The following is a 24,458-nucleotide window of genomic DNA, read 5'->3' on the forward strand; positions in this document are numbered from 1 at the left end:
GATACACTTAATCAGTCAGTTATACAATCAATTTTTCAAAAACAAATCATCCATTTAGACACTTATATACCCATTTATTCTTCCATCGACCTTGAGATATACATATATGAAACATATGTAATTTTCAGAAAAACACACATTCACTGGATGATGTCATCAGTGATGTCATTTGAGATGTCATCAGTGATGTCATGAGTGATGTCACTGACCATGTCATGAGTGATGTAATATGTGACGTCATCAGCAGTGCATTGCGGGCGCGCGAGTTATAGTTAGCTGAACTAACTATAACGGGGGAATTTCTATGGTTTTGTACGAGTGAAAAGTCCAGCTAACTATAACGCCCCTGAAACCTATGGTTTTTTCAGTGAATATATATATATCTACAGATATATATATATATATTCACTGAAAAAACCATAGGTTTCACACATGTTATAGTTAGCTGGACATTTTACTGATAAAAAACCAATGAAATTCCCCCGTTATAGTTACTGTAGGCAACTATAACTCACGCGACCGTAATCCTCTGCTGATGCTAATACTGTATTTAGACACTTATTTGCCCATGTCTTCTTCCATTAAATTTTAGCTATACATATATTACAAATATTTTTTTTCATAAAGACACATATGTCATCAGCAGAGGATTACGGTCGCGTGAGTTATAGTTGCCTACAGTAACTATAACGGGGGAATTTCATTGGTTTTTTATCAGTAAAATGTCCAGCTAACTATAACATGTGTGAAACCTATGGTTTTTTCAGTGAATTTGCAAGGTTTTTTAAATGCTAATTCCTAACTATAACGTGTGTGAAACCTATGGTTTTTTCAGTGAATTTGTACGGTTTTTTAAATGCTAAGTTACTTTACGCCATTTGTGGCGTGCGCGCCCACTTAACGCAGTTCGTTCCGTGCGCGCGCGGTGCACTTCGCGCACCGTGCGCGCACAGTGAGCACTCGGTGCGCTTCGCGCACCGCGTGCCCACGTTACGCTAGATGGGCCATGAACGCACGATGCGCTTCGCGCACCGTGCGCACATGGAGGACATATGATGAGCATCGCTGTGACAGGTAAAATATATGTTTTGTTTAGGTCTATTAAGCCATGCACTAAAGATGCCCTTCGGGCACCTTTTGCACACGGGGTGGGGAGAGTGTGGATATTTTTTTTTTTTATTATTATTTCTTACCGTACGCGTACGGTAAGCGTAATCGGCGAAATTTTCGAAAAAATTAAAATTGCCTTTTTTCACTTGGGGGATCGTTGGGGACTCCCTCGACATGGCTAGGTGCTTGGGAGCTGTGTAAACAGCCCCTTTACATGTTTTTGCACTTGGTTTTTCAACCCCCTGTCAGAGTGCGAGAGAGAAAATGGCGGCCGCCGCTTCCTGGTTTCGACCGATTCGAATGTTTACTAAGATCTAAGGGCCAATCAGAATCGCGCTCGCGCACGCCACCGTACGCGTACGGTAAGCGCACCGTAAGCGCACCATAAGCTGGCTCAGATATATATATTGATTTAAAGGCTATTTTCTCAGAATCTACTGAACAGATTTACACCAAACCTACAAAAGGCACTTCCTTGACCTGAGGACTACCTCTCTGCCAAATTTCAAGTAATTCTGTTCAGCCGTTCGGGCTGTAGCTGTGTCTAAAGGTCCTATGGGAAAATGCATGGGAAAAACGCGTTTTGGGACCCCCCTTTTATCTCAGCCCCCGCTTGACGAATCCCCCCGAGACTTTCAGGGTAGGAGCGGAGCGTAGCGCCCCACCTATTTTGAAAAATTCGCGAGGATTCGTCAACCGGCGCCAAAGTTATTCAAAATAGAATGTTGCGGATTTCCTATGGAAACGTGGTCCTAACTATAACTACCTACTGGCGACCGCCAGTAGGTAATCTATGTATATAGATATATATAGATATAGATCTATCTATCTAGGTATTATTCCTAAAAGCGTCATGGCACAGATCTAATTAAAGCTGCCTTACCGTGCTCCGCTGTGTCCCTCAACTTTTCGCTAAAGGAGAAGAATTTTCGTTCATGTGTGGCGTGTTTGCCTATGACACGCAGGGGGGACCCTTCCCTTAAGCGTCTTTAGCATCACAGGCAACAGTGGCAACACTTTTTGATACAACCGAGTGATTGGCAGCTGAGGACCGCCACCCGACCCACGAGGGAAGTGAAACTGCTGGCAGTGACAGTCCATCACTGTATGGAGAGACGTGGACACTGTCCCGTCGTCTCCAGTTTTTGCCCAAAGTGGGGACGTGCGGCTGGAAGTAGGGGCAAGTGAGGCAGTTTTCCTGACATCTGGATTGCTACAACACCCTTGACCTCGCTCTCAATTGGCCCCTCACTCACTGTGAGCAACACAATCCAGGCAATAAGCTTCTCCCGCCCCGGCCGAACATCGTGCTGCATTGTGGGATATGCAGTCTTTCACCGCAAGCTGCATGGGTGGCGCTAGAGCATATGGTGATCAGGTGTGCTCCCTTCATTAGAAGGAGCGGCGGGACTACTTGAAGACATTCAAGCAGTCAAAAGCAACTTTTACATTTGGCATTTGATAAAGGTATTATTCCGAAATGCGTCATGCCACAGATCTAATTAAGCAAAAACCAAAGGAAATGATGGACGGAGTGTTGAACATTGCAAGCACTCGCCCCCAGTCAACTGATCTGGGTTTAATCCATCACCGTTCTTTAGCCCACTCTGCCACCCCAGTTCAGACATCGCCATATGCAAATCAGTATGACCCTGTGCCTCATGGGAACAGTCCAGCCCGAACTGCCAAGCCATGTCTTCCCTGGACCAGAAACAAGCTTCCTAGGATCGTTTTCTGGCATTTCAGCCATCTTCAGCCAGGCTTGCTTGAATCCAGATGTAATTGAAGCTGCCTTACCGTGCTCCGCTGTGTCCCTCAACTTTTCGCTAAAGGAGAAGAATATATATATATATATATATATATATATATATATATATATATATATATATATATATATATTTTCTGCTCCAAAGGTTGTCCACCTGGTGAGTAGCACTCGATCGGCAGCTTTATTAATGAAAGGCAGGGACGAGGATCTGCTTGTAGAAGCCGCTCCGTAATGTAATTGCCTGACGCGTTTCGAAGCTCCATATGCTTCTCTTCAGAGGCTTGAACGGAGACGGTGTGTGCAAACGCTGAACCCACTTCGCCATTTTCATATTGCACACTCACCAATGGGAAGCTCGAATGAGACTGTGCATTGTGGGAAATGTGGTCCGGATAGCACACAATGAAATGGTGAAGTGGGTTCAGCGTTTGCACACGCTCAGAAAGGGATTTTATGCACTACTTCAATACATTGAATAACAACTCAATTGGATTAAGTTTCAAATGTAACACAAACACCAAAGGAATTGCATTCCTGGACACCTGGATATACATTGAGGGGGACCAAAAACACTCCACCCTATACCGCAAAGAAACGTCAACGAACCGTATATTACATGGGAAGAGTTTTCACCCCAAACTGCTGCTAGAGAGTATTCCTTACGGCGAATTCACAAGAATGAAACGCAACTGCTCAAAGGAAGATGAGGCTAGAGAAAAAATAAATGAAACATCACTAAGACTGAAAGCACGGGGCTACAATTAAACCAGGTTACGCAAGGGCAGACAAAGAATAAAAAAGAAAACAAGAAATGAAACATTAATTTCCAAAATGGAAAAAATGTCAACTGATGCTGAACAACAGAAACCTCCAAGATGTATTTTGACCTACAGCAAAGAAAGCGGCTGGATTAGGAAGCACATTCAGAAATACTGGCATCTGATAGCCAATGATCCTCACATTGGACCAAGACTAATTATAACATAAAGGAAAACTAAATCAATAAAGGATCTAATTGTACGGAGTCACTTTCAACAAGAACCACCACGTAATTGGTTAAATAAACAGGGATTCGTAAAATGCACCACATGCAAGGCATGTAAGATCGGAGAAAATCGGAAAAGGATTTTTGATTTTCAGGGCAAAACGAGATCAAACCAGCGATAACATGCACAACAAAGTTTGTAGTATACATCATCCAGTGCAATTGTGGCATGCAATATATAGGAAGCACTAGATGTATGCTTAAGAAAAGAATCCTGGAACATATTCTGGCTGTAAAAAACAAAGTTGTTTCCTACGCAACTGCGAAACACGTAATGGCATGTCATTGGGATGATTGGAGAGCAATGCGGTTCTTTGGAATTCATGCAATACTGAATCATGAAAGAGGTGGAAACCGGATTAAACAAGTGCGCCAAACTGAATCAAGGTACATAATCAGATTAAGAACTAAGTCCCCTCATGGGATTAACAATGATGAGGAGTTATTTGTACATTTAGACTGAAAGACCGGAAGGGGGTAGAACCTCATTGGTACAAAGAACATGCCTTAAAATTGAACAGTTGAGTGTATTATGTGAACTATTCCCAACAAAGTTTTGCACTTAAGATAGACAGTAACAGAAAGACTGAGGTTTTAATAAGAAACATTGTGTACTAAACACAGAAAAACGTGTAAAATGAATCTTCATAAAGAAAGTTTTGTTGAACAAAAACAAAAAACTGCCCCAGGTGATGTACTTCACATATCACGAATGTGCAATTATGCGACAAATGTTACTGAACACAGATTAAAATTTTGAAACCGTATTCAAAGAAAACTGCAATATGAACTGAATCTTGAAACTGATTACTTTGTAAATAGTGTAAATATTCATGTATTAATTGATATAAGCACTACGTTTCCCACAATGCCTCATAACGGTCAGTATGTGAATGGTATAAAGAGTGAAACAAAAGAGGGACTCTCTAACCGTAACCAAGGCCTCGCTGGGCTGAAACGCGTTGGTTTTAGCCAAAGAAATGAAAATGCTGAATAAATAAACTTAAAACGAACTGGAAATGGTGTTCTTCGCAATTTTGTGAAATAATATAATATTACATATATATATATATATATATATATATATATATATATATATATAGAATATCTATATCCAAAAGTCCAAAATACGTGCGCTCTCAGTCCACAAACCACACTCTCTCGGTAATGATGTGACTAGAAATTTATTACACGACGCGTTTCGACTGTATCCACAGCCTTGCTCACGTGAATGGTGCACTGACTCAATCACATTAAGTAAACACGGAAGACTCGTCATCATCAATAGACATAAAGGAAGGACATTTCTAGTAAACATAGTAGCAGCCATGTTGAGAGTAGTATCACAGTACATAAAATATACACGGTACATCAAGATCCATGTGGAACAATAAAGAGGGGGGAAATATCCTGGGTGTTATTTTTCCCAGATTCCTCACACTGATACAATAATCCGAATACTTTCGCATTGGTATATATCAAGTGGCTGCCTGAGGCACTGACACGTGATGGCTGTATACTTCGTAAAGCTCAAAGGCAATACCCTTATGCCTCAAGTGATAGGAAAGGAGAACATGTTATCATAGTGTATTAACAAAGGTGGTTAATTATAGTCTGCAGTGTCAACGAAAGCGTGGGCAAATGCCCAAACAATATAACTTGCAAGTAGACGTTGACAATAAGCAGAACAGCAAAATAAGCAGGCAAAATACATTACTTATGTACGAAAAGGGGGGGGGGGGAGGCAAAAACATACCGGCATAGTGCGCTGGAGGTTAAAAAAATCTCCCTTATTGTATTCTGTAGTGTGAACCAACTAAGGGCACATGCCAGAGCACTGCAAATGATAGCTTAATGTAAAGCAGAAGAGCAGAGCAACCCAATGTGGAGACACTGAAAGGCGATGAAAACATATACAATCATTGTTGGTTATGTAACATAATAGAGATGTCATATTGAGATTACTGCAATTGCTTAAACTCTGCTGTGCCTAATGCAGCTAGATCCTCTACTCCGAAGCTTTAACTGGTCTATAAATACAAAATGCAAAAAGGCATGTCAAAACCATATCTAGACAACCAACAAGAGGAGCCACCTTGTTACCAGTGTATAAGTGGAATACTTGCTGCCTTCCTCCAAAGTAAAGAATAATTATTGTCCGTGATGTAAACAAGAGTGCCAGAGTCAACGCATATCTCACATGGTGTTAACAAAAGGTGAAATCGAAGAAAAGGTTGGGCAACCTGTGTAGTGATTAGGTGCCTTCCTTCCCTCCTGCAAAAGAAACTAAATAAAATTATACTTCAGAAAAAGTAAACAGAATTACAGTTTCAAATGCACTCATTTCATGGATATAGGAGGCTGTCCAATATATAACTTGATCTACTATCACAAGACACTCAATAAAAGTCTCTCAAGTCCGAAAATTAGAATAGAGAGGAACATAAAAGGGGAAAAAGCAGAGTTACATCATACAGGAGAAACTTATTCTTTACTAAGATGTATCGACAGTTCTTCATCCTGATTCATTCCTCCAGGAGCTCTAGTCTGTAGATCCAAAATATACCTGGACTCTTTCTGCCTGAGTCTTAATGTTCTATTGCCACCCCTATGATCTATCCGGATCTGCTCAAAAATGAAATATTTCAATAGCGAGGAGTTAGAAAAATGTCTTTCTTGGAAATGGCGAGCCACTGGGTATTTAGGATCTTTATTGGTAATGGCTCGTTTATGCTCTAGAATCCTCTTTTTAGCCATCAGAGTGGTACTCCCAATGTAATATAGCCCACAAGGACATTCAATGGCATATATTACAAATGTGGTACTGCAGGTTAGAAATTGTGTAATTTCTCTCTGACTTTGGCCACTGGTGTACTCCTTACGGAAGGTGCTAGCCGGACAGGCTTTGCAGTGCCCACATGGGAAGAAACCTCTAAGATTCTGTATGCTGTTATCCTGAATCTGAGTGATGTCACTATGTACTAGAAGATCTCTGAGGTTTCTCCCCCTTCTGTAAGTTATACTGGGTCTGTCTTTGATGGTCTGACCTATAATCCCATCATTTTTAAGTGTGTTCCAATTACGTGCTAGAATCCGTTTGATGTTGTCCGATTCAGCATTGTACGTGAGAATGACCCTGGTGTCAACATCCATGGTGTCTGCAGAATCAGATGTTTTGTCTAGAAGAGTATCCTTTCTTTCAATACCTTCTACTCTGTAAATAGCTTTTTTAAGGACCCATGTGGGATACCCTCTCAGTCTGAACCTTTCAATCACTTCTGCACTTTCTTTGTCGAAAGCAACTCTGCTGCTGCAATTCCTTTTTGCCCTCAGGAGCTCCCCATAGGGGATACTCCACTTCAAAATTTCTGGGTGGCCACTGAGGGCATAAAGGATGCTGTTGCCTGCGGTGGCCTTACGAAAAAGGGAAGTGTGTATGGTGTTCTGTCTGATCTCCACTTTGACGTCTAGATATTCCACCTCACTCTCACTGATGTTCCCTGTGAGGTGTATGTTGCGGTCATTATCATTGAGTTTGTGTATGAATTCTCGGGCCTCTGTGTGGCTGCCTTTCCATATGATGAAAAGGTCATCTATATATCTGAGCCAGAGTACAATCTTATCAAGGTTTTTTATGGTAATCACCCCTGAAAATAATTCTTCTTCCCAGAGGCCCATGAACAGATTCGCAAAGCTAGGCGCCAGACAAGAACCCATCGCAGTTCCGACCAGCTGTTTGTGAAGAATGCCATTAAATAGAAAGATGTTATTTTTGAGACAAAATTCTATCATTTCAATAATCATGAGATTATGTTCCCAGTATTTGATATTTCTCTGTTTGAGAAAGTGTGTGCAGGCAGCCAAACCTTGTTGGTGGTCAATGATTGTGTACAGGGACTGTACATCCATTGTCATAAGGAGACAGCCACTAGTCCAGTTGATCTCGCCTAGTTTGCTAAGGAAATCTATGGTATCTCTTACATAACTCGGGAGTTTGGTGACATATTCCCTGAGAAAGAAATCCACATATTTGGAGATGTGTTCGGTCACACTGCCTACGGAAGACACAATGGGCCGACCAGGTGGTACCTCTGCATTCTTATGGACTTTGGGTAATAAGTATAGTACCGGTAGTTTCGGGAAATCCCTTTTTAAATAGCAGTACTCCTCCCACTCCAAAATACCCTTGTCTCTCCAAATAGCAAGTTTGTACCATATGGTGATGATACTGTCGTTGTAAGTTTCTTTGGTGATTTGCATATAAGATGCACCATCATCCAGTTGTCTAAGGGCCTCTTTGATATACTGCTCCCTATCTTGGATGACTATGTTCCCACCCTTGTCCGCAGGACGTATCACTATATCTTGATCATCAGCTAGCGATTTTAACAGTTGTCTTTGTTCATATGTCATGTTGTTATTGAACTTTTTAGTGTGTGGTCTATGTCTCAAATCAATGAGAGCCTTAGTGACATTATCGTGAAATGTGTCAATGCCATCGTGGGGTAGAGTGGGTAGGAAAGTAGATGGAGGTCTGAAACCTGTAGGTGCCGCGGAGTCACATGTCATACCTATCGAGGCTGAGGTGTCTGCATTATCAATCTCTACTGTGTTGCAGATGGTATCGCTCTGGAGTTCAAACATAGGGGTGAGTATGGTCATGTCTCCAATGTTCAGATCATAATTACCTACATCTTGTGCTTCTGTGTTGGAGACTGTTCTAGGTCTAGATTGGCGTAGAGCATGCCACTTTTTAAGTTTCATCTTTCTCACATACTTGAAAAGATCTATACGAGTTTCTACATAGTTGTAACTAGTGGTAGGACAGAAAGATAGCCCTAGACATAATGTATATTTTTCTACATCGCTAAGTTGTCTTTTCGAAAGATTAATAATAGTCTTATTAACCATGGTAAGGTCCATTAGTATGTTCTTTTGGAGCGCAGCTTGCTGTTTCCCATGCGGCCCCTTCCTCTGCCTCTTCTGCCACTGTTGTCGAATTCGTTGGCGTCTGTTTCTCAGTTTCCTCGACCTCGTCCTCTCTGACCTCTCGTTTTCACTGTTTCTGTCTCTCTCGTTGTTTGTCGCGTTTGGCGCATTGTCCTGTATTCGTCTAAAAAAGTAATCGCACGGGTGTTGCGTTCTTCTCCAGACGTTTCTCCTCTTGACACATTCGATTCAGTTTCACTGGCTGTAGATACTTCCGATATGTCCCCTTCAGGAGTGGTGGTATTTGTGGTTATCACAATTTCTTTTTCTTTTTCTTTATACAGGTGATCGTATTTGCGGCTAAATGTTAAAATATGGCCACTTTCGTAATCCGCATAATCTCTGTTTAATTTCCTCTGCTTGGGTCCCTTAATGTCCTCTTCATGTTTTGTCAGACGTTCCTTGATATCCGCCATAGCCTTATTGTATGCCTCAGTCCCCATAGTTTTCAGAAGGTCATCCTGCATGACCTTCTGAAAAGTATGGGGACTGAGGCATACAATAAGGCTATGGTGGATATCAAGGAACGTCTGACAAAACATGAAGAGGACATTAAGGGACGCAAGCAGAGGAAATTAAACAGAGATTATGCGGATTACGAAAGTGGCCGTATTTTAACATTTACCCGCAAATACGATCACCTGTATAAAGAAAAAGAAATTGTGATAACCACAAATACCACCACTCCTGAAGGGGACATATCGGAAGTATCTACAGCCAGTGAAACTGAATCTGATGTGTCAAGAGGAGAAACGTCTGGAGAAGAACGCAACACCCGTGCGATTACTTTTTTAGACTAATACAGGACAATGCGCCAAACGCGACAAACAACGAGAGAGACAGAAACAGTGAAAACGAGAGGTCAGAGAGGACGAGGTCGGGGCCGAGGAAACGGAGAAACAGACGCCAACGAATTCGACAACAGTGGAAGAAGAGGCAGAGGAAGGGGCCGCATGGGAAACAGCAAGCTGCGCTCCAAAAGAACATACTAATGGACCTTACCATGGTTAATAAGACTATTATTAATCTTTCGAAAAGACAACTTAGCGATGTAGAAAAATATACATTATGTCTAGGGCTATCTTTCTGTCCTACCACTAGTTACAACTATGTAGAAACTCGTATAGATCTTTTCAAGTATGTGAGAAAGTTGAAACTTAAAAAGTGGCATGCTCTACGCCAATCTAGACCTAGAACAGTCTCCAACACAGAAGCACAAGATGTAGGTAATTATGATCTGAACATTGGAGACATGACCATACTCAGCACTATGTTTGAACTCCAGAGCGATACCATCTGCAACACAGTAGAGATTGATAATGCAGACACCTCAGCCTCGATAGGTATGACATGTGACTCCGCGGCACCTACAGGTTTCAGACCTCCATCTAATTTCCTACCCACTCTACCCCACGATGGCATTGACACATTTCACGATAATGTCACTAAGGCTCTCATTGATTTGAGACATAGACCACACACTAAAAAGTTCAATAACAACATGACATATGAACAAAGACAACTGTTAAAATCGCTAGCTGATGATCAAGATATAGTGATACGTCCTGCGGACAAGAATGGGAACATAGTCATCCAAGATAGGGAGCAGTATATCAAAGAGGCCCTTAGACAACTGGATGATGGTGCATCTTATATGCAAATCACCAAAGAAACTTACAACGACAGTATCATCACCATATGGTACAAACTTGCTATTTGGAGAGACAAGGGTATTTTGGAGTGGGAGGAGTACTGCTATTTAAAAAGGGATTTCCCGAAACTACCGGTACTATACTTATTACCCAAAGTCCATAAGAATGCAGAGGTACCACCTGGTCGGCCCATTGTGTCTTCCGTAGGCAGTTTGACCGAACACATCTCCAAATATGTGGATGTCTTTCTCGGGGAATATGTCACCAAACTCCCGAGTTATGTAAGAGATACCAAAGATTTCCTTAGCAAACTAGGCGAGATCAACTGGACTAGTGGCTGTCTCCTTATGACAATGGATGTACAGTCCCTGTACACAATCATTGACCACCAACAAGGTTTGGCTGCCTGCACACACTTTCTCAAACCGAGAAATATCAAATACTGGGAATATAATCTCATGATTATTGAAATGACAGAATTTTGTCTCAAAAATAACATCTTTCTATTTAATGGCATTCTTCACAAACAGCTGGTCGGAACTGCGATGGGTTCTTGTCTGGCGCCTAGCTTTGCGAATCTGTTCATGGGCCTCTGGGAAGAAGAATTATTTTCGGGGGTGATTACCATAAAAAACCTTGATAAGATCGTACTCTGGCTCAGATATATAGATGACCTTTTCATCATATGGAAAGGCAGCCACACAGAGGCCCGAGAATTCATACACAAACTCAATGATAATGACCGCAACATACACCTCACAGGGAACATCAGTGAGAGTGAGGTGGAATATCTAGACGTCAAAGTGGAGATCAGACAGAACACCATACACACTTCCCTTTTTCGTAAGGCCACCGCAGGCAACAGCATCCTTTATGCCCTCAGTGGCCACCCAGAAATTTTGAAGTGGAGTATCCCCTATGGGGAGCTCCTGAGGGCAAAAAGGAATTGCAGCAGCAGAGTTGCTTTCGACAAAGAAAGTGCAGAAGTGATTGAAAGGTTCAGACTGAGAGGGTATCCCACATGGGTCCTTAAAAAAGCTATTGACAGAGTAGAAGGTATTGAAAGAAAGGATACTCTTCTAGACAAAACATCTGATTCTGCAGACACCATGGATGTTGACACCAGGGTCATCCTCACGTACAATGCTGAATCGGACAACATCAAACGGATTCTAGCACGTAATTGGAACACACTTAAAAATGATGGGATTATAGTTCAGACCATCAAAGACAGACCCAGTATAACTTACAGAAGGGGGAGAAACCTCAGAGATCTTCTAGTACATAGTGACATCACTCAGATTCAGGATAACAGCATACAGAATCTTGGAGGTTTCTTCCCATGTGGGCACTGCAAAGCCTGTCCGGCTAGCACCTTCCGTAAGGAGTACACCAGTGGCCAAAGTCAGAGAGAAATTTCACAATTTCTAACCTGCAGTACCACATTTGTAATATATGCCATTGAATGTCCTTGTGGGCTATATTACATTGGGAGTACCACTCTGATGGCTAAAAAGAGGATTCTAGAGCATAAACGAGCCATTACCAATAAAGATCCTAAATACCCAGTGGCTCGCCATTTCCAAGAAAGACATTTTTCTAACTCCTCGCTATTGAAATATTTCATTTTTGAGCAGATCCGGATGGATCATAGGGGTGGCAATAGAACATTAAGAGTCAGGCAGAAAGAGTCCAGGTATATTTTGGATCTACAGACTAGAGCTCCTGGAGGAATGAATCAGGATGAAGAACTGTCGATACATCTTAGAAAAGAATAAGTTTCTCCTGTATGATGTAACTCTGCTTTTTCCCCTTTTATGTTCCTCTCTATTCTAATTTTCGGACTTGAGAGACTTTTATTGAGTGTCTTGTGATAGTAGATCAAGTTTTATATTGGACAGCCTCCTATATCCATGAAATGAGTGCATTTGAAACTGTAATTCTGTTTACTTTTTCTGAAGTATAATTTTATTTATTTTGTTTCTTTTGCAGGAGGGAAGGAAGGCACCTAATCACTACACAGGTTGCCCAACCTTTTCTTCGATTTCACCTTTTGTTAACACCATGTGAGATATGCGTTAACTCTGGCACTCTTGTTTACATCACGGACAATAAGTATTCTTTACTTTGGAGGAAGGCAGCAAGTATTCCACTTATACACTGGTAACAAGGTGGCTCCTCTTGTTGGTTGTCTAGATATGGTTTTGACACGCCTTTTTGCATTTTGTATTTATAGACCAGTTAAAGCTTCGGAGTAGAGGATCTTGCTGCATTAGGCACAGCAGAGTTTAAGCAATTGCAGTAATCTCAATATGACATCTCTATTATGTTACATAACCAACAATGATTGTATATGTTTTCATCGCCTTTCAGTGTCCCCACATTGGGTTGCTCTGCTCTTCTGCTTTACATTAAGCTATCATTTGCAGTGCTCTGGCATGTGCCCTTAGTTGGTTCACGCTACAGAATACAATAAGGGAGATTTTTTTTAACCTCCAGCGCACTATGCCGGTATGTTTTTGCCTCCCCCCCCCCCCCCCTTTTCGTACATAAGTAATGTATTTTGCCTGCTTATTTTGCTGTTCTGCTTATTGTCAACGTCTACTTGCAAGTTATATTGTTTGGGCATTTGCCCACGCTTTCGTTGACACTGCAGACTATAATTAACCACCTTTGTTAATACACTGTGATAACATGTTCTCCTTTCCTATCACTTGAGGCATAAGGGTATTGCCTTTGAGCTTTACGAAGTATACAGCCATCACGTGTCAGTGCCTCAGGCAGCCACTTGATATATACCAATGCGGAAGTATTCGGATTATTGTATCAGTGTGAGGAATCTGGGAAAAATAACAGCCAGGATATTTCCCCCCTCTTTATTGTTCCACATGGATCTTGATGTACCGTGTATATTTTATGTACTGTGATACTACTCTCAACATGGCTGCTACTATGTTTACTAGAAATGTCCTTTCTTTATGTCTATTGATGATGACGAGTCTTCCGTGTTTACTTAATGTGATTTTTGAGTCAGTGCACCATTCACGTGAGCAAGGCTGTGGATACAGTCGAAACGCGTCGTGTAATAAATTTCTAGTCACATCATTACCGAGAGAGTGTGGTTTGTGGACTGAGAGCGCACGTATTTTGGACTTTTGGATAGAGGATTGCCAGCCGCTCCGCTGGCGTGTACGCCACTTTCCACGGGTGCCAGCTGTCCGGAAGGGGCTTTGTTTTGGAATATATATATATATAGTCTGGTGTGAATAAACTTTACACTTACCTGCAGACTACGGAGTGGCTCGTCATTCTTCCTAGGATATATGGGAGAACTTCATTGCAATATATATATATATATATATATATTCTCCCTTTCCCTCTTACTCTCTCCCTCCCCTTCAGGCAGGGAGTCGAAGAAGACTGAGACGTTAAGAAAACAAATGTTCCCTTAGGCTGGCCAACTTAGCTTTGAAGTCAGTCAATGCTGTGTGTTTATTGGCCTGATTTATTTTTTCGATGGTCTTAGAAGAACATGGTGCCTTCCTAGCTCAGACCATTTAGGTGCAGCCAAATGCCTGATTTGTGCCTATCTGAATGCTACTGATTGTCTGGGGCGCACATTTGTCACTTGTGTTGTGCTGCATTGCAATGCGTGGATGCGATCCACAGGTTTCACAGATGTACAGACCCCAGTGCTTAATTTTGACTTGGTGGTTGCTGCTGGGGGAGACTGGCACTCATACTTATTTTTCCTTATCAGACCATTTCTGAGAAAAAGAGGGAAATTGCACAAAGAAGAAAGAGAGAGAAACTGAAAAACCATCGCAAAGGAAGAAAGCGTGGACCTGCAGGAATGAGATAACTGAGGAGGGTTTGTCTGGCAGTGCATTAAAAGGCCTGAGTTGAATTCAACACTATGTTGCCTTAGTACTCAGCACACCAACATTCAACAGCACTTGCTGTGTCCTCCTAATCAGAGCGTTTTGCTTCGTCCCTCATTCTTTTACAAATTGGCCACTAACAGGCCTCCCTTATGGATATGTTTTTTGATGTCTCGCGTCTATTCGACGAAAAAGCTGATTCTGCCTTAGTGCTTTAAGGAAAGTAGGGCCACAGCTTACTGTCAGGGTCTTTCAATCCAGCCCAAACCATTTCCTCAACCAGTTTAGGAAAATCGTGAAGCTACTGCAGTGGGTTGGTTTATAGACTGCTTGAATCTCCCCAGCACCTTTTGTAATCACCCTAGTCCTTTCATGGCCAGGGATGTAGGTCTGGAAGGCAACATGCAGGTCATTATGGGCGTCTGTCCCCCTTCCCTGCACCAACAGCTTCCAAGCCACTTTAGTCTCCCATTAGAGCCCACAATCACCCTATAGGAGGCAGGATCCAGTGCTTTTTTGCAGGGCAGCAAGCTATCACATCTGGCAGAAGGGTCCTCCAATTAGTTCAGCATGGCTCTGCCCTGCTGTTCCTTTCTGCCCCACTGCACCTTGTTGCCACACCAGAACTGCTCTCCAAGGAGAACCTATCCATTGTAATGCAGGAGACGCATGCTTTGCTTCCCAAAAGAGCCTGTGAGAGAGTTCCATGCTCGGAAATAGGAACTGGTTGTTACACTCGCTATTTCCTTGTGCCGAAGAAGGATCAGCCTATCTTAGATCTTTGCTCTCTGAATGATTTCCCACAGAAGTACAAGTTCAAAATGCTCACGCTTGCCCAGTTTCTGTCTGTCGTGGATCCGTTGAGAGCAGCTCTGAGTTTTCTTGCCTGTTACCCTCCTTCGTCTTCCTTGTTGACTGTGCCATGCAGCTTATGTGGGCTTTGCAGTAGCATCCGTAATCTGAGTGGGCCCAGCACCAAGGCAACCTGTCTGATGCCATCCAGGTTTTGGAGGTGATTGCATGTGATCTTCACTGGTTCGACTGCTATTGGACCAATGGCAGAACATTCCTTATTCCCCCACCCAGAGCTGACGGTGGTGATAGATGTCACAGCTGGGTTACTGAGGACATCTGAGGGAGGTGGAGATCATAGGATTATGGTCTCCATCAGAAATGTAGCTCCATATTACTATGTTGGTGTTGCTGCCTATTCATCTGGCACTGAAGGCCTTCCTGCCATTCATAAAGGGAGGCAATTGGTACAGGTTGTCATGATAACACCACAGCCATGTGGTACTGAAACAAGCAGGGTGGAGTGGGGTCTGGGTTCCCCATGTTAGGAGGTTCTGGGCCTGGAGTTGGCTTGAGCATTAGTGCTTATCCTTGAATGTCAAGGTGCCAAGCTCAGACAGTGCGCTTGATGGATTATGAATAGTGTCTGCATTCTAAGGTGGCATAGGGCATCTTCCGACAGGTGGAGGGAGCACCCAGGCTACATCTTTTCGCCACTGTCGAACATGCATTGTCAAAACGTCTGCATGTTGTAGTTACTGTGGAAATTGTTGCTAGGATCTGCATTCTGGCTTTAGTGACTCTCTTCTATGCATTCCCTCCTCTTCCGATCCTGCCCAGTGTTCTGAAGATGATCATAGTCCACTGGGCCCAAGTCATCCTAATGGCATTTGATAGGGCCAGAAGTGTGTGCTACCTGGAACTTCTGAGCAGGTTTCGCCTTCAGGTTGCCACTTCGGGAATAATTTCAGTCACATCTGCAGATCTAGTTCTCCACCAAAACCTGCACAATCTACATTTCCTCCATATGTGGAGATTGAGCAGTGATAGGTGGCTGCATTCGATCTACCATCTGAGGTTGTGGATGTCTTCCTTTAGACATTTGTCAATAAAGTCTATTAACGCCAGACATTGGCACAAATTTGTGACCTGGTGTGAAGTCAATGAAACGGACCCTTTACAAGCCAAACTGTTGGATGCTTTATTGTTTGTTTATGCCTTTGGCCCAGAAAGGCCTTGCAATGGGCACTATTAAAGGTTGTTTGACCTTTCTTTTTTTGGCCTTTTTGCATTTGTCGGGTCAACTGTCTTTGTTTAAATGGCTTGTGCTGTGGTTTATTAAAGGTTTAATCCTCATGTTCCTGCCCAAACCTTTTGTGATGTCACTGTGGGACCTTAACTTGGTATTGACATGCCTCATAAGGATTTCCGTCGAGCCAATGCAAACCTGTTAGCTGCGTCTTCTGACCTTAAAGGCTTTCTTCCTCATTGCGATCACTTCAGCTCATCACATGAGTGAACTCAATGCTCTATTGTTACAACTAACATACACCCCTTTCTTTCCAAGTCAAACGGGTGCTGAGGACTTAGACGGCCTTTTTGCTGAAAGTTGTGACTCTTTTCCATTTAAGGCAATCCATCACTTTCCTAGAGTTCTGTGCCCAGCCTCGCCCCTTGAAAAAGGAGATGCTCTATTGATTGGTCTCCAAAACACTTGTAAGCTTTTACATCTAGGCACAAGCCCTTCTCGCCGCACTCTGTCTTACTACATCTTTCAGAAGCTTATCTAGGTTGCTTTGTCTCACAGGCTAACATTTGAACAACCGGGTCAAGCCGAGGCACTAAGAAGTTCTCACCCGACAATGTTTTATTTTCCTATATTGTGTTTTTTTGTTTTGTTTTTTAGTATGAATCAAGGAAGGGATGTGGCTTCAAAGGTTAGTGGCATGGATTCCAAAGTTGGTTACACACCTCAGAAGATTTGAGCTGGGGTAGCGCAGCAATCTATCTGGCATTTAAAACTTAATCTTGGTTGGATAGAAACACCGACCAGACCAAAAAATGCCACGTATCTGACACACTGCAACTCATTTAAATAAACTGATACACATGGAGCCATGCTAAATTCACCGGCACAAGAGAGTGCTGCCACGTTTTGACTTCATTGTTTGTATGTCAGGCTTTTCTTCGATTTGTCCAGAGCTCTGCCATTGCAGGAATCGACTGTTAGAAATGACTGTTGTTGAATGGGATGCAACCTTGGTTTCCTAACTTCAGTTTTCTTGTTAATCAGAATCCCAGCCCGTTGTGTTCTTGTGTATGGGTATTCCTAAGTCTTCAATTTTCTTTTCAGAAGTGAGTTTCCCTACAAGCATACTCTTGTCGGGTTTGCTTATGTCCAGCATACTCTCCCCCACAAAGTCACCTGGAGTCATGTGGTATTTCTCCACCAGTGTGTCCCATCGCCTTCTGTGAGTAGTTTCAAGCCGCCTCAGACAACTTTAAGGTGTAAAAAACCTCCAGACCTATACTTTCCTAAAGTATTAATTTTCCAGGTTCTAAAGTATTAATTTTCCAGGTTCTGAAGACATTCTTCACTTTTGTCTGAAATATGAATACCAAACTAATTATCCCATTTCCGTATCAGTCTTTCCAATAGAACATCCCATAATTTTTTTGATGGCTGTATTCCACCGTTTCCTAATATTAATTGGGCGTATTCTCATTTCTCAAACCAATTTGCTTTTCTGTGCTTCTAGTGTTTTGCTGTCTGCCTTTTTGTCCAATCTCCTTTGTGACACGCCCAGGATCAAACTTAAGAGTTTCAAAGTCTCATCTTCTATGTCTAGCCCAACTGGACTTCTATGTCTTGTAATCGTAGATAGATGCGATATGCGGAATACTCTGGGATCTATGTGCAGGAATCCGATATGGTTCAGTGGCTAGAGATGCAGACGTTTGGTGACTTGCGTTTGAATGCCCGCATTAGCATTTCTGTACCTAAAAATGTAAATGGGTAAAGTAACCGTAAATATGTTAAGAATTCTTGTGTAATTAAAAAATATAAATCCCTAATTCATGTACACAATCTTATATTGTCTCCTAACCTAATATACAGTTCTTTTTTGCACCCCTCTTAGGTTCTGTTGATAAATACCAGTACATACGTGTAGGTTTAATGGGCTCAGTCATGTCATGGTCTTTTCACTGTCCACAATAATTCTTGAAACTATTTGCCCAGTTTGGTTAAGTATTTTCTATTTAGGTAAGACTGCTGGAAGTGCAAAAAAAGGTATTTTGGTTTCATCTTTTCTTGTCTTTTAATCAGGGCTATCTTCCATTGTAGCAATCTGAAGATTGTATTCCAGCATTTGAAGTTACTATTGGTTCACATCATTATTGGATTCTTATGTGCGTCCACTGGCTTGCTTAACCACCTGTTTTAATTTGTTTCATCATTTTTAGGTGGTGACCTATTTACCTGCTGTAGTTGAAGACCTATTGCGGGCAATACCAATACTTACAGTAGGCTTTGCTTCCATTTTGCAGTTGAATGAGAGCTTGGAAGAAAGTCTACCCAGACCTGTGGTGGTCTGGCACAATACGGGCACCTCACAAAGAGTGAAGACACTGTGAGAGAAAAATGTCTCTGAAAGACTAAAACAAAGTTTTCAAATCCTTCACAATGATGGAACCCTCGAGTGAAGTTTGAAAAAATGAATTTCTGTGAGAGAAACTGTAAATTTGGCATAAAACAACACTCAAGGTCCCACTCTCACGAGGCAAAAAAAAAAAACAACAACTTGCTTTGAGAACCAACTGCCAGTACAGTGAATGCTGGATTTGGAAACATCTAAACGTCTTAAAGGTGCAAACGACGTTTGAGTGCATCTTCTTAGTGAAATGCATATTTTGTCTCATTCTGAACATACAGCTCCAGGTTAGGAGTAAGATGCTGCAATGTAGTTTTTGTATTTGCTCTCATTATTTACATGACTATGGACAATTCGGCCGGGAGCAGGTATGTAGATGGTATCTTTTTTACACTGGACAACTTAAATTAGCATCCTCTTTCGAATTATTTGTGGAAGAAGTGTTACCTGTGCCCTGCTGGCATTGGGAAATTATTCTAACATGTATGGCTTCATTGAAGGTCAGAAAGATGCAGAGCCAATATTACTAGTAGCTGTTTTTTCTACACTATACTCTTCCACAACAGAACTTGACCGCCTGGCTGTTGAAGCCCCCCTGTACAGACCTTTGATTCTCTCACAAGGCACCATGATTGTCTTAACGTCAACAAATGTCCACATACTAAAACTTTGAATTGCTCTTAAGTGGAAGAGATGCAATGTCTTAACGAAAGTAGGTCGATCAAAGGACCTGTCATGAATTACAATACTTTCTTCTTTTGACTAGTTCTAGCACTCCGTTTTTTTCATGTATCGAAGTCTGCCTGCCAAAAATATTCTTCTGGTGTTTCTTTTTTTGTAGCTATTGTGATTTTTTTTTTTTTTTTACAGTTTTTTTTTATTTTTTTTTTTTATTCTTTGAGTCAGAAGTACCTCTTCTCTCTGGTAGGTAAACATAGGCTTTTTAAAAATGATGATGCAACCTTTTGAATCTATTCATAGGTCTGACCAGCATCTTTTGTAGAATGAGATTTTTGTTGGCCAATGCGATAATGGAGATATAAACCTTGTACTCACGAACATTTATTAAGCGCACATTATTACTTCATGTGGACAGTCATTTAAGGTTTGCAAAGAAATCTGTTTCCCTACCCTATTCTCTCAAAAAACCATCCTTTGTGCTTGGGTGTTTACTCCACATACTAGATGCGAGCTCTTCATTTTATTCCTGATTACACCAGATGCATAGTTGTGGATCTACCCCTACTGGGTTGTCTCTTCAAAACAATTAATAGTTTGACCTCTTCATTCACTAGCCAGATAATGCTTGACATATCTTCTTAAGAAAAGTGTAATAGACCTCTTGCAGTTAATCCAAAAACTCAATCCATTACTGCTAAGATAGGTATTGCTTCTTTTATGAGGAAAGCCCCTTTTTATGATTTTCATATCTGCTACCAGGTTGTGCTCACTTATTAGTCCACTTCTCCATGTGCTTATGATTTGTCCTGCTTGACAATGTTTGCCCTCCATTTCTAATCAATATATGTGATTTGCCATTAAACACATGTGAGAATTTACAGAGGGACCAAATAGCAAGAGGTTCTTTATTCAGACCTTTGTGGGCGGTCATAGTGAACATATGGTCAAATACTCCATTGGCTTGTGGCCAGTTGTATGTAGGTAGTCCAGTCCCACAACTACGTGTAGGCATTGCTGAACATATTTAGTCTATGCAGTGAAAGATGATGCTTATCCTAGTTCTCACCACTTAGTAGAATAACTTGACTCTAATGAAAGGTTGATTAGCTTTGGAAGTGTGTGCATACATAAATGTCACCCTGGAGGTGGACCTGGGAAATTAAAATTGAGACATTTGGAGTGGGGTATTATAATCATGTCAAGATTATTATCAGTGTTACCACAGGATCATTACCTTACTTTAAAAACGAATGGGCTTCACTCTGCTTTAGGGCGTTCAGGTGTTTGTATTTCTCTAGATCATAAACCATAATCGATTTATAATAAACCAGTGGTCAGTTAGTAATGTGTGCTTATTGCTCCTTTATTGATATTATAACTTGGGATGTTGGCTTTTTTTTACATTTGAGTCATTGCATATATAAATTAGGGCTGTTAGTAAGCAGATATTGGTTGAACCATTATTTTTTATAACCATTGAAGTTTAAGTTGCTTTCAATATGTAGTTGCACTTTCATTAGGTTATTTGTTGCAGTTTTTTGTGTTAACTGCAACATTTCATATTTGAGTATGCACTTCACGTAGCAGTCCTGTTAAATTAATTCGCTCTGCCCCGATGCATTTCTATTAATTGTACCTAATTACTTTGAATGCCACTTAATGTAAATTACTGTGGATGGATACAATTCTTCTCACTTTTTATGTTTACCTTGAGAAAGGTTGACCGTGATGCTTGTCATCCACCATCTGGCATATTTTGAGCACTTTCTGCAATTTCATGATGGGTTTAAAGTAATAAAGACCAATGTAATAATTTTTCACCTTTGAGTGCTAGAGTACATTTTTCTAGTGCATTAACTATAGAGATTATGGCGTAATGCGACCATTTAAACGTTGTGTCGTCAGTCTGCATTTCAGCTATTCTAAAATCAATAATAAAGAAGATTCATTGATTGAAAAGAAAGTTTCATTATTTTTAGTCTGTCCCTGACAAGTTGATAACTCTATGCTGAAAAATCAGGACTTTTAATTCCAATTGGCTCCGTAACCAGGCTCATCAGCACATACAAGACAGTCCTAATGAGGACCTCCAAACTCTAGAATATCAACCAGCAGCAATATCAGCCCTGCACCATTTGTAACTGGATGCAGTGGGCGGTGGGGGGCAGCAATCCTCCCCTCTGCAGATAGTTTTCTACTGTGGTCTTCTTTTGAATTTTTCACAATCTTCCTACCTCGCCAACAAAGCAGGAACTTGGTTTGTATTTACTTATTGGGTTCCCTAGTCTAACCTTAATGTCAGCATTAACTGCATTAACAAAACCTAATTTCCATTTTGGGACAAGGGAGTTTCTTTAAATCTAAAAGCTGCTGTGTCAAAATAACTTCTAATGAAAGTGGTTCCCATCTGTGGTAATGCTTACTTTATTCTTTTGCTACTATAAAGGGAATTAAAATTGTATTTTCACAGCAGATGAGTTTTTAATGTACGGATTTAAGTATAATTCTATTTTTTGATAAAATACTGAAATAGTCTGTCTCTTTCTGTTAACATAGTTTTGAAAATAAGAGATTTGTCAATTTAAGTCTGATCACAGTAGTAGGCTGAGATCTTCAAATATTTATAAAGTGAGAGAGGATATTTATGATCGAGAACTAAAATTATTTGTAACCTTTCCTTTGCATTGATGCACATTTGCTGCAGAAGGGTAGGTTTTTGCAACATTTTTTTGTTTGTTAGCAAAGTTGGTGTAAAAGTACTACCTCTTTTTTGAAATGTGTCCAAGAAAACTGTTGACCTTCTTTATATATATATATTTTTTAATGTTTTTAATATTTTTTCTACTATTTCTTAGGAGTTAACAGTGCTCGGAAAGCCCAAAGGACCACGCTCTGCTTTCAACATATTCATGGCCGAACATTTTCAAGATGCATCAGGAAATTTTGTCACGGTATGCCACCAATATCAAAATGTTTTTATTTGTACCTGATAGTTTATTCCTTTATTAATCAACAACCTTGTGAAGTAAACTCACACATGAGAATGCAACAGACGTTTGGGGCACATCAGTGGATGTCAGCTTTGAACATATGAATCATTGTGTATAGTATTCCACAGCGTCTTCAGAGTTGTACTTAATAAATACTTAAATCACTCTGACTTAAAAATAAATGTGTGTTTTTTTAGCGTGTTCCATTCAGGTCCTCTGCAACGTTCCCCTTTGTCCTGTTATGTCTCATGTCCTCTCTTCACATCTGCCATCGAATATATATCATTTAATCATGAGTGAACTATGGGCATCCTCTACTACTGTAAGTCCTCACTGTCTACCTCCTTGATGAAAGAAGACAATACAAATGTTCAAATCAGTCCTTAGTAAGCACACTTTCAATACATTGAAACCTAATTGTGACTCAGCTCAGTTACCTCCTCAGTGACCCTCTTCCCCTATTATCCTATATGTGTGCCTGGGGTAGTTAGCTGTAAAAAGGCTTGTTTTTTATCAGGGAAATGGCTTTTGGTCTTAAGAATGTAGAATTTCAGAAAAATAATCCTTTGTGTTAAAAACACAAATGGTCTGTTGAAGGGATTGATTGTTGAAATTGTTCTCTTCAGGTTGCAGCTAATAGTGAGCACAGGCTGGTTTTGGAATGTTTAGGTTTTGTTTGGTTTTCTAAATAAATTCTTGATGAAACAACGGACAGTAATCAGTTCCTGGGAAGTTTGCAGTTCTGTGACTGAGGGGGTCTGACTGGCAATTTTGTTTTGGAACTTCCGGAGTTCAGCAAGGTCGAATGCAACACCTACACAAGGGCTAGGAGGGTTTGTGAATAGGAACCACATGAACAACAATCAAATATCAAATTCTTTACATGCTGGTCTCAAGTTTCTGTCACTTTCAGGAGAAAAGACATACTACTGGGAACATCACGGGTGTGTGTCCATACACGCGCGGACGTAATACCTCAGTGGACCTCTAGGCTAATACTTTTGGTCTTTGATGCAGTTAGTGAAAGAGTACTAAACATTTGATCGATCACAGACCAGGAGATGTTTTGATTGTTTGGAGTGGTGAAGATTCTCTCGCCCTGATGAAGCCTTTTTAAGGCGAAATGCATTGGCTGCGTTTGTTAGAATCAATACAATACAATACAATACAGTAAAGAAATTGCATCACCAGCCAAGACCTGCAACCATCAACATTCTTCAACATTATATATATTCTTTGTGCTTGATTGTAGTTGCCTCTCTATTTGTATTTATTTCTGTAGAAAGAAGCGATTGTTGAAAATGTTCTTTTCAAGTTGCAGCTAACCAGGAGCATAGGCTGGTTTGGAATGTTTCGGTTTTGTTTGTGAGTCAATGGACAGTAATCAGGTCCAGGGAAGTGTGCAGTTCTGTGGCTGAGTGGTTTACCACATAATTCTAGATATACAGCTCTTGTAACATTTACTGTATAATTAGCAGATTAAACAAAGTTTGTAGCGCTTGCCACATAATTTAGATAACCCTCCCGCATAATTTGGTTTTGGATTGAATCCTTATTCTAGTGGCTGTGACAGAGGTAAAACTTTGCATAGTGCTTTGGTGACTGATGAAGCACATGTTTCGCAGATATTTTCCTTATTTGAGGGTTACATGTGACCCAGACTGTTTGTGATGCTACGATGAAACTTTAATTTGGTCTTGACATTTCTCATATGTACTCCTTTTGAGCCTATGAATAGCTGCTTGCTAGATCTCCTGACCTTGATGGCTGTTATCCTTCGCATGATTATGTCAGCTTGTCGCGTGACTAACGGGCACCATCAGTGCAACCACCCTACACTACTTGTTTTTGGACAAATTGGTGGAGGACTTGGGCAGCCTTTATACCAAAGTCACAA

General features: G+C 41.0%; 1 protein-coding gene across 1 annotated transcript in view; it reads left to right on the forward strand.

Moving 5' to 3' along the window:
- The window catches only part of TFAM (transcription factor A, mitochondrial), a 277,871-nt gene that overhangs the window by 199,712 nt on the left and 53,701 nt on the right, over positions 1-24,458 (forward strand). The window contains exon 5 of the mRNA XM_085605807.1: positions 22,427-22,522. Coding sequence (XP_085461933.1) covers positions 22,427-22,522 — 96 coding nt within the window. The remainder of the gene's footprint in view (positions 1-22,426; positions 22,523-24,458) is intronic.

This window comes from Triturus cristatus, chromosome 1_2 (genome assembly GCF_964204655.1).
Source record: "Triturus cristatus chromosome 1_2, aTriCri1.1, whole genome shotgun sequence".
NCBI classification, from domain to species: Eukaryota; Metazoa; Chordata; class Amphibia; order Caudata; family Salamandridae; genus Triturus; species Triturus cristatus.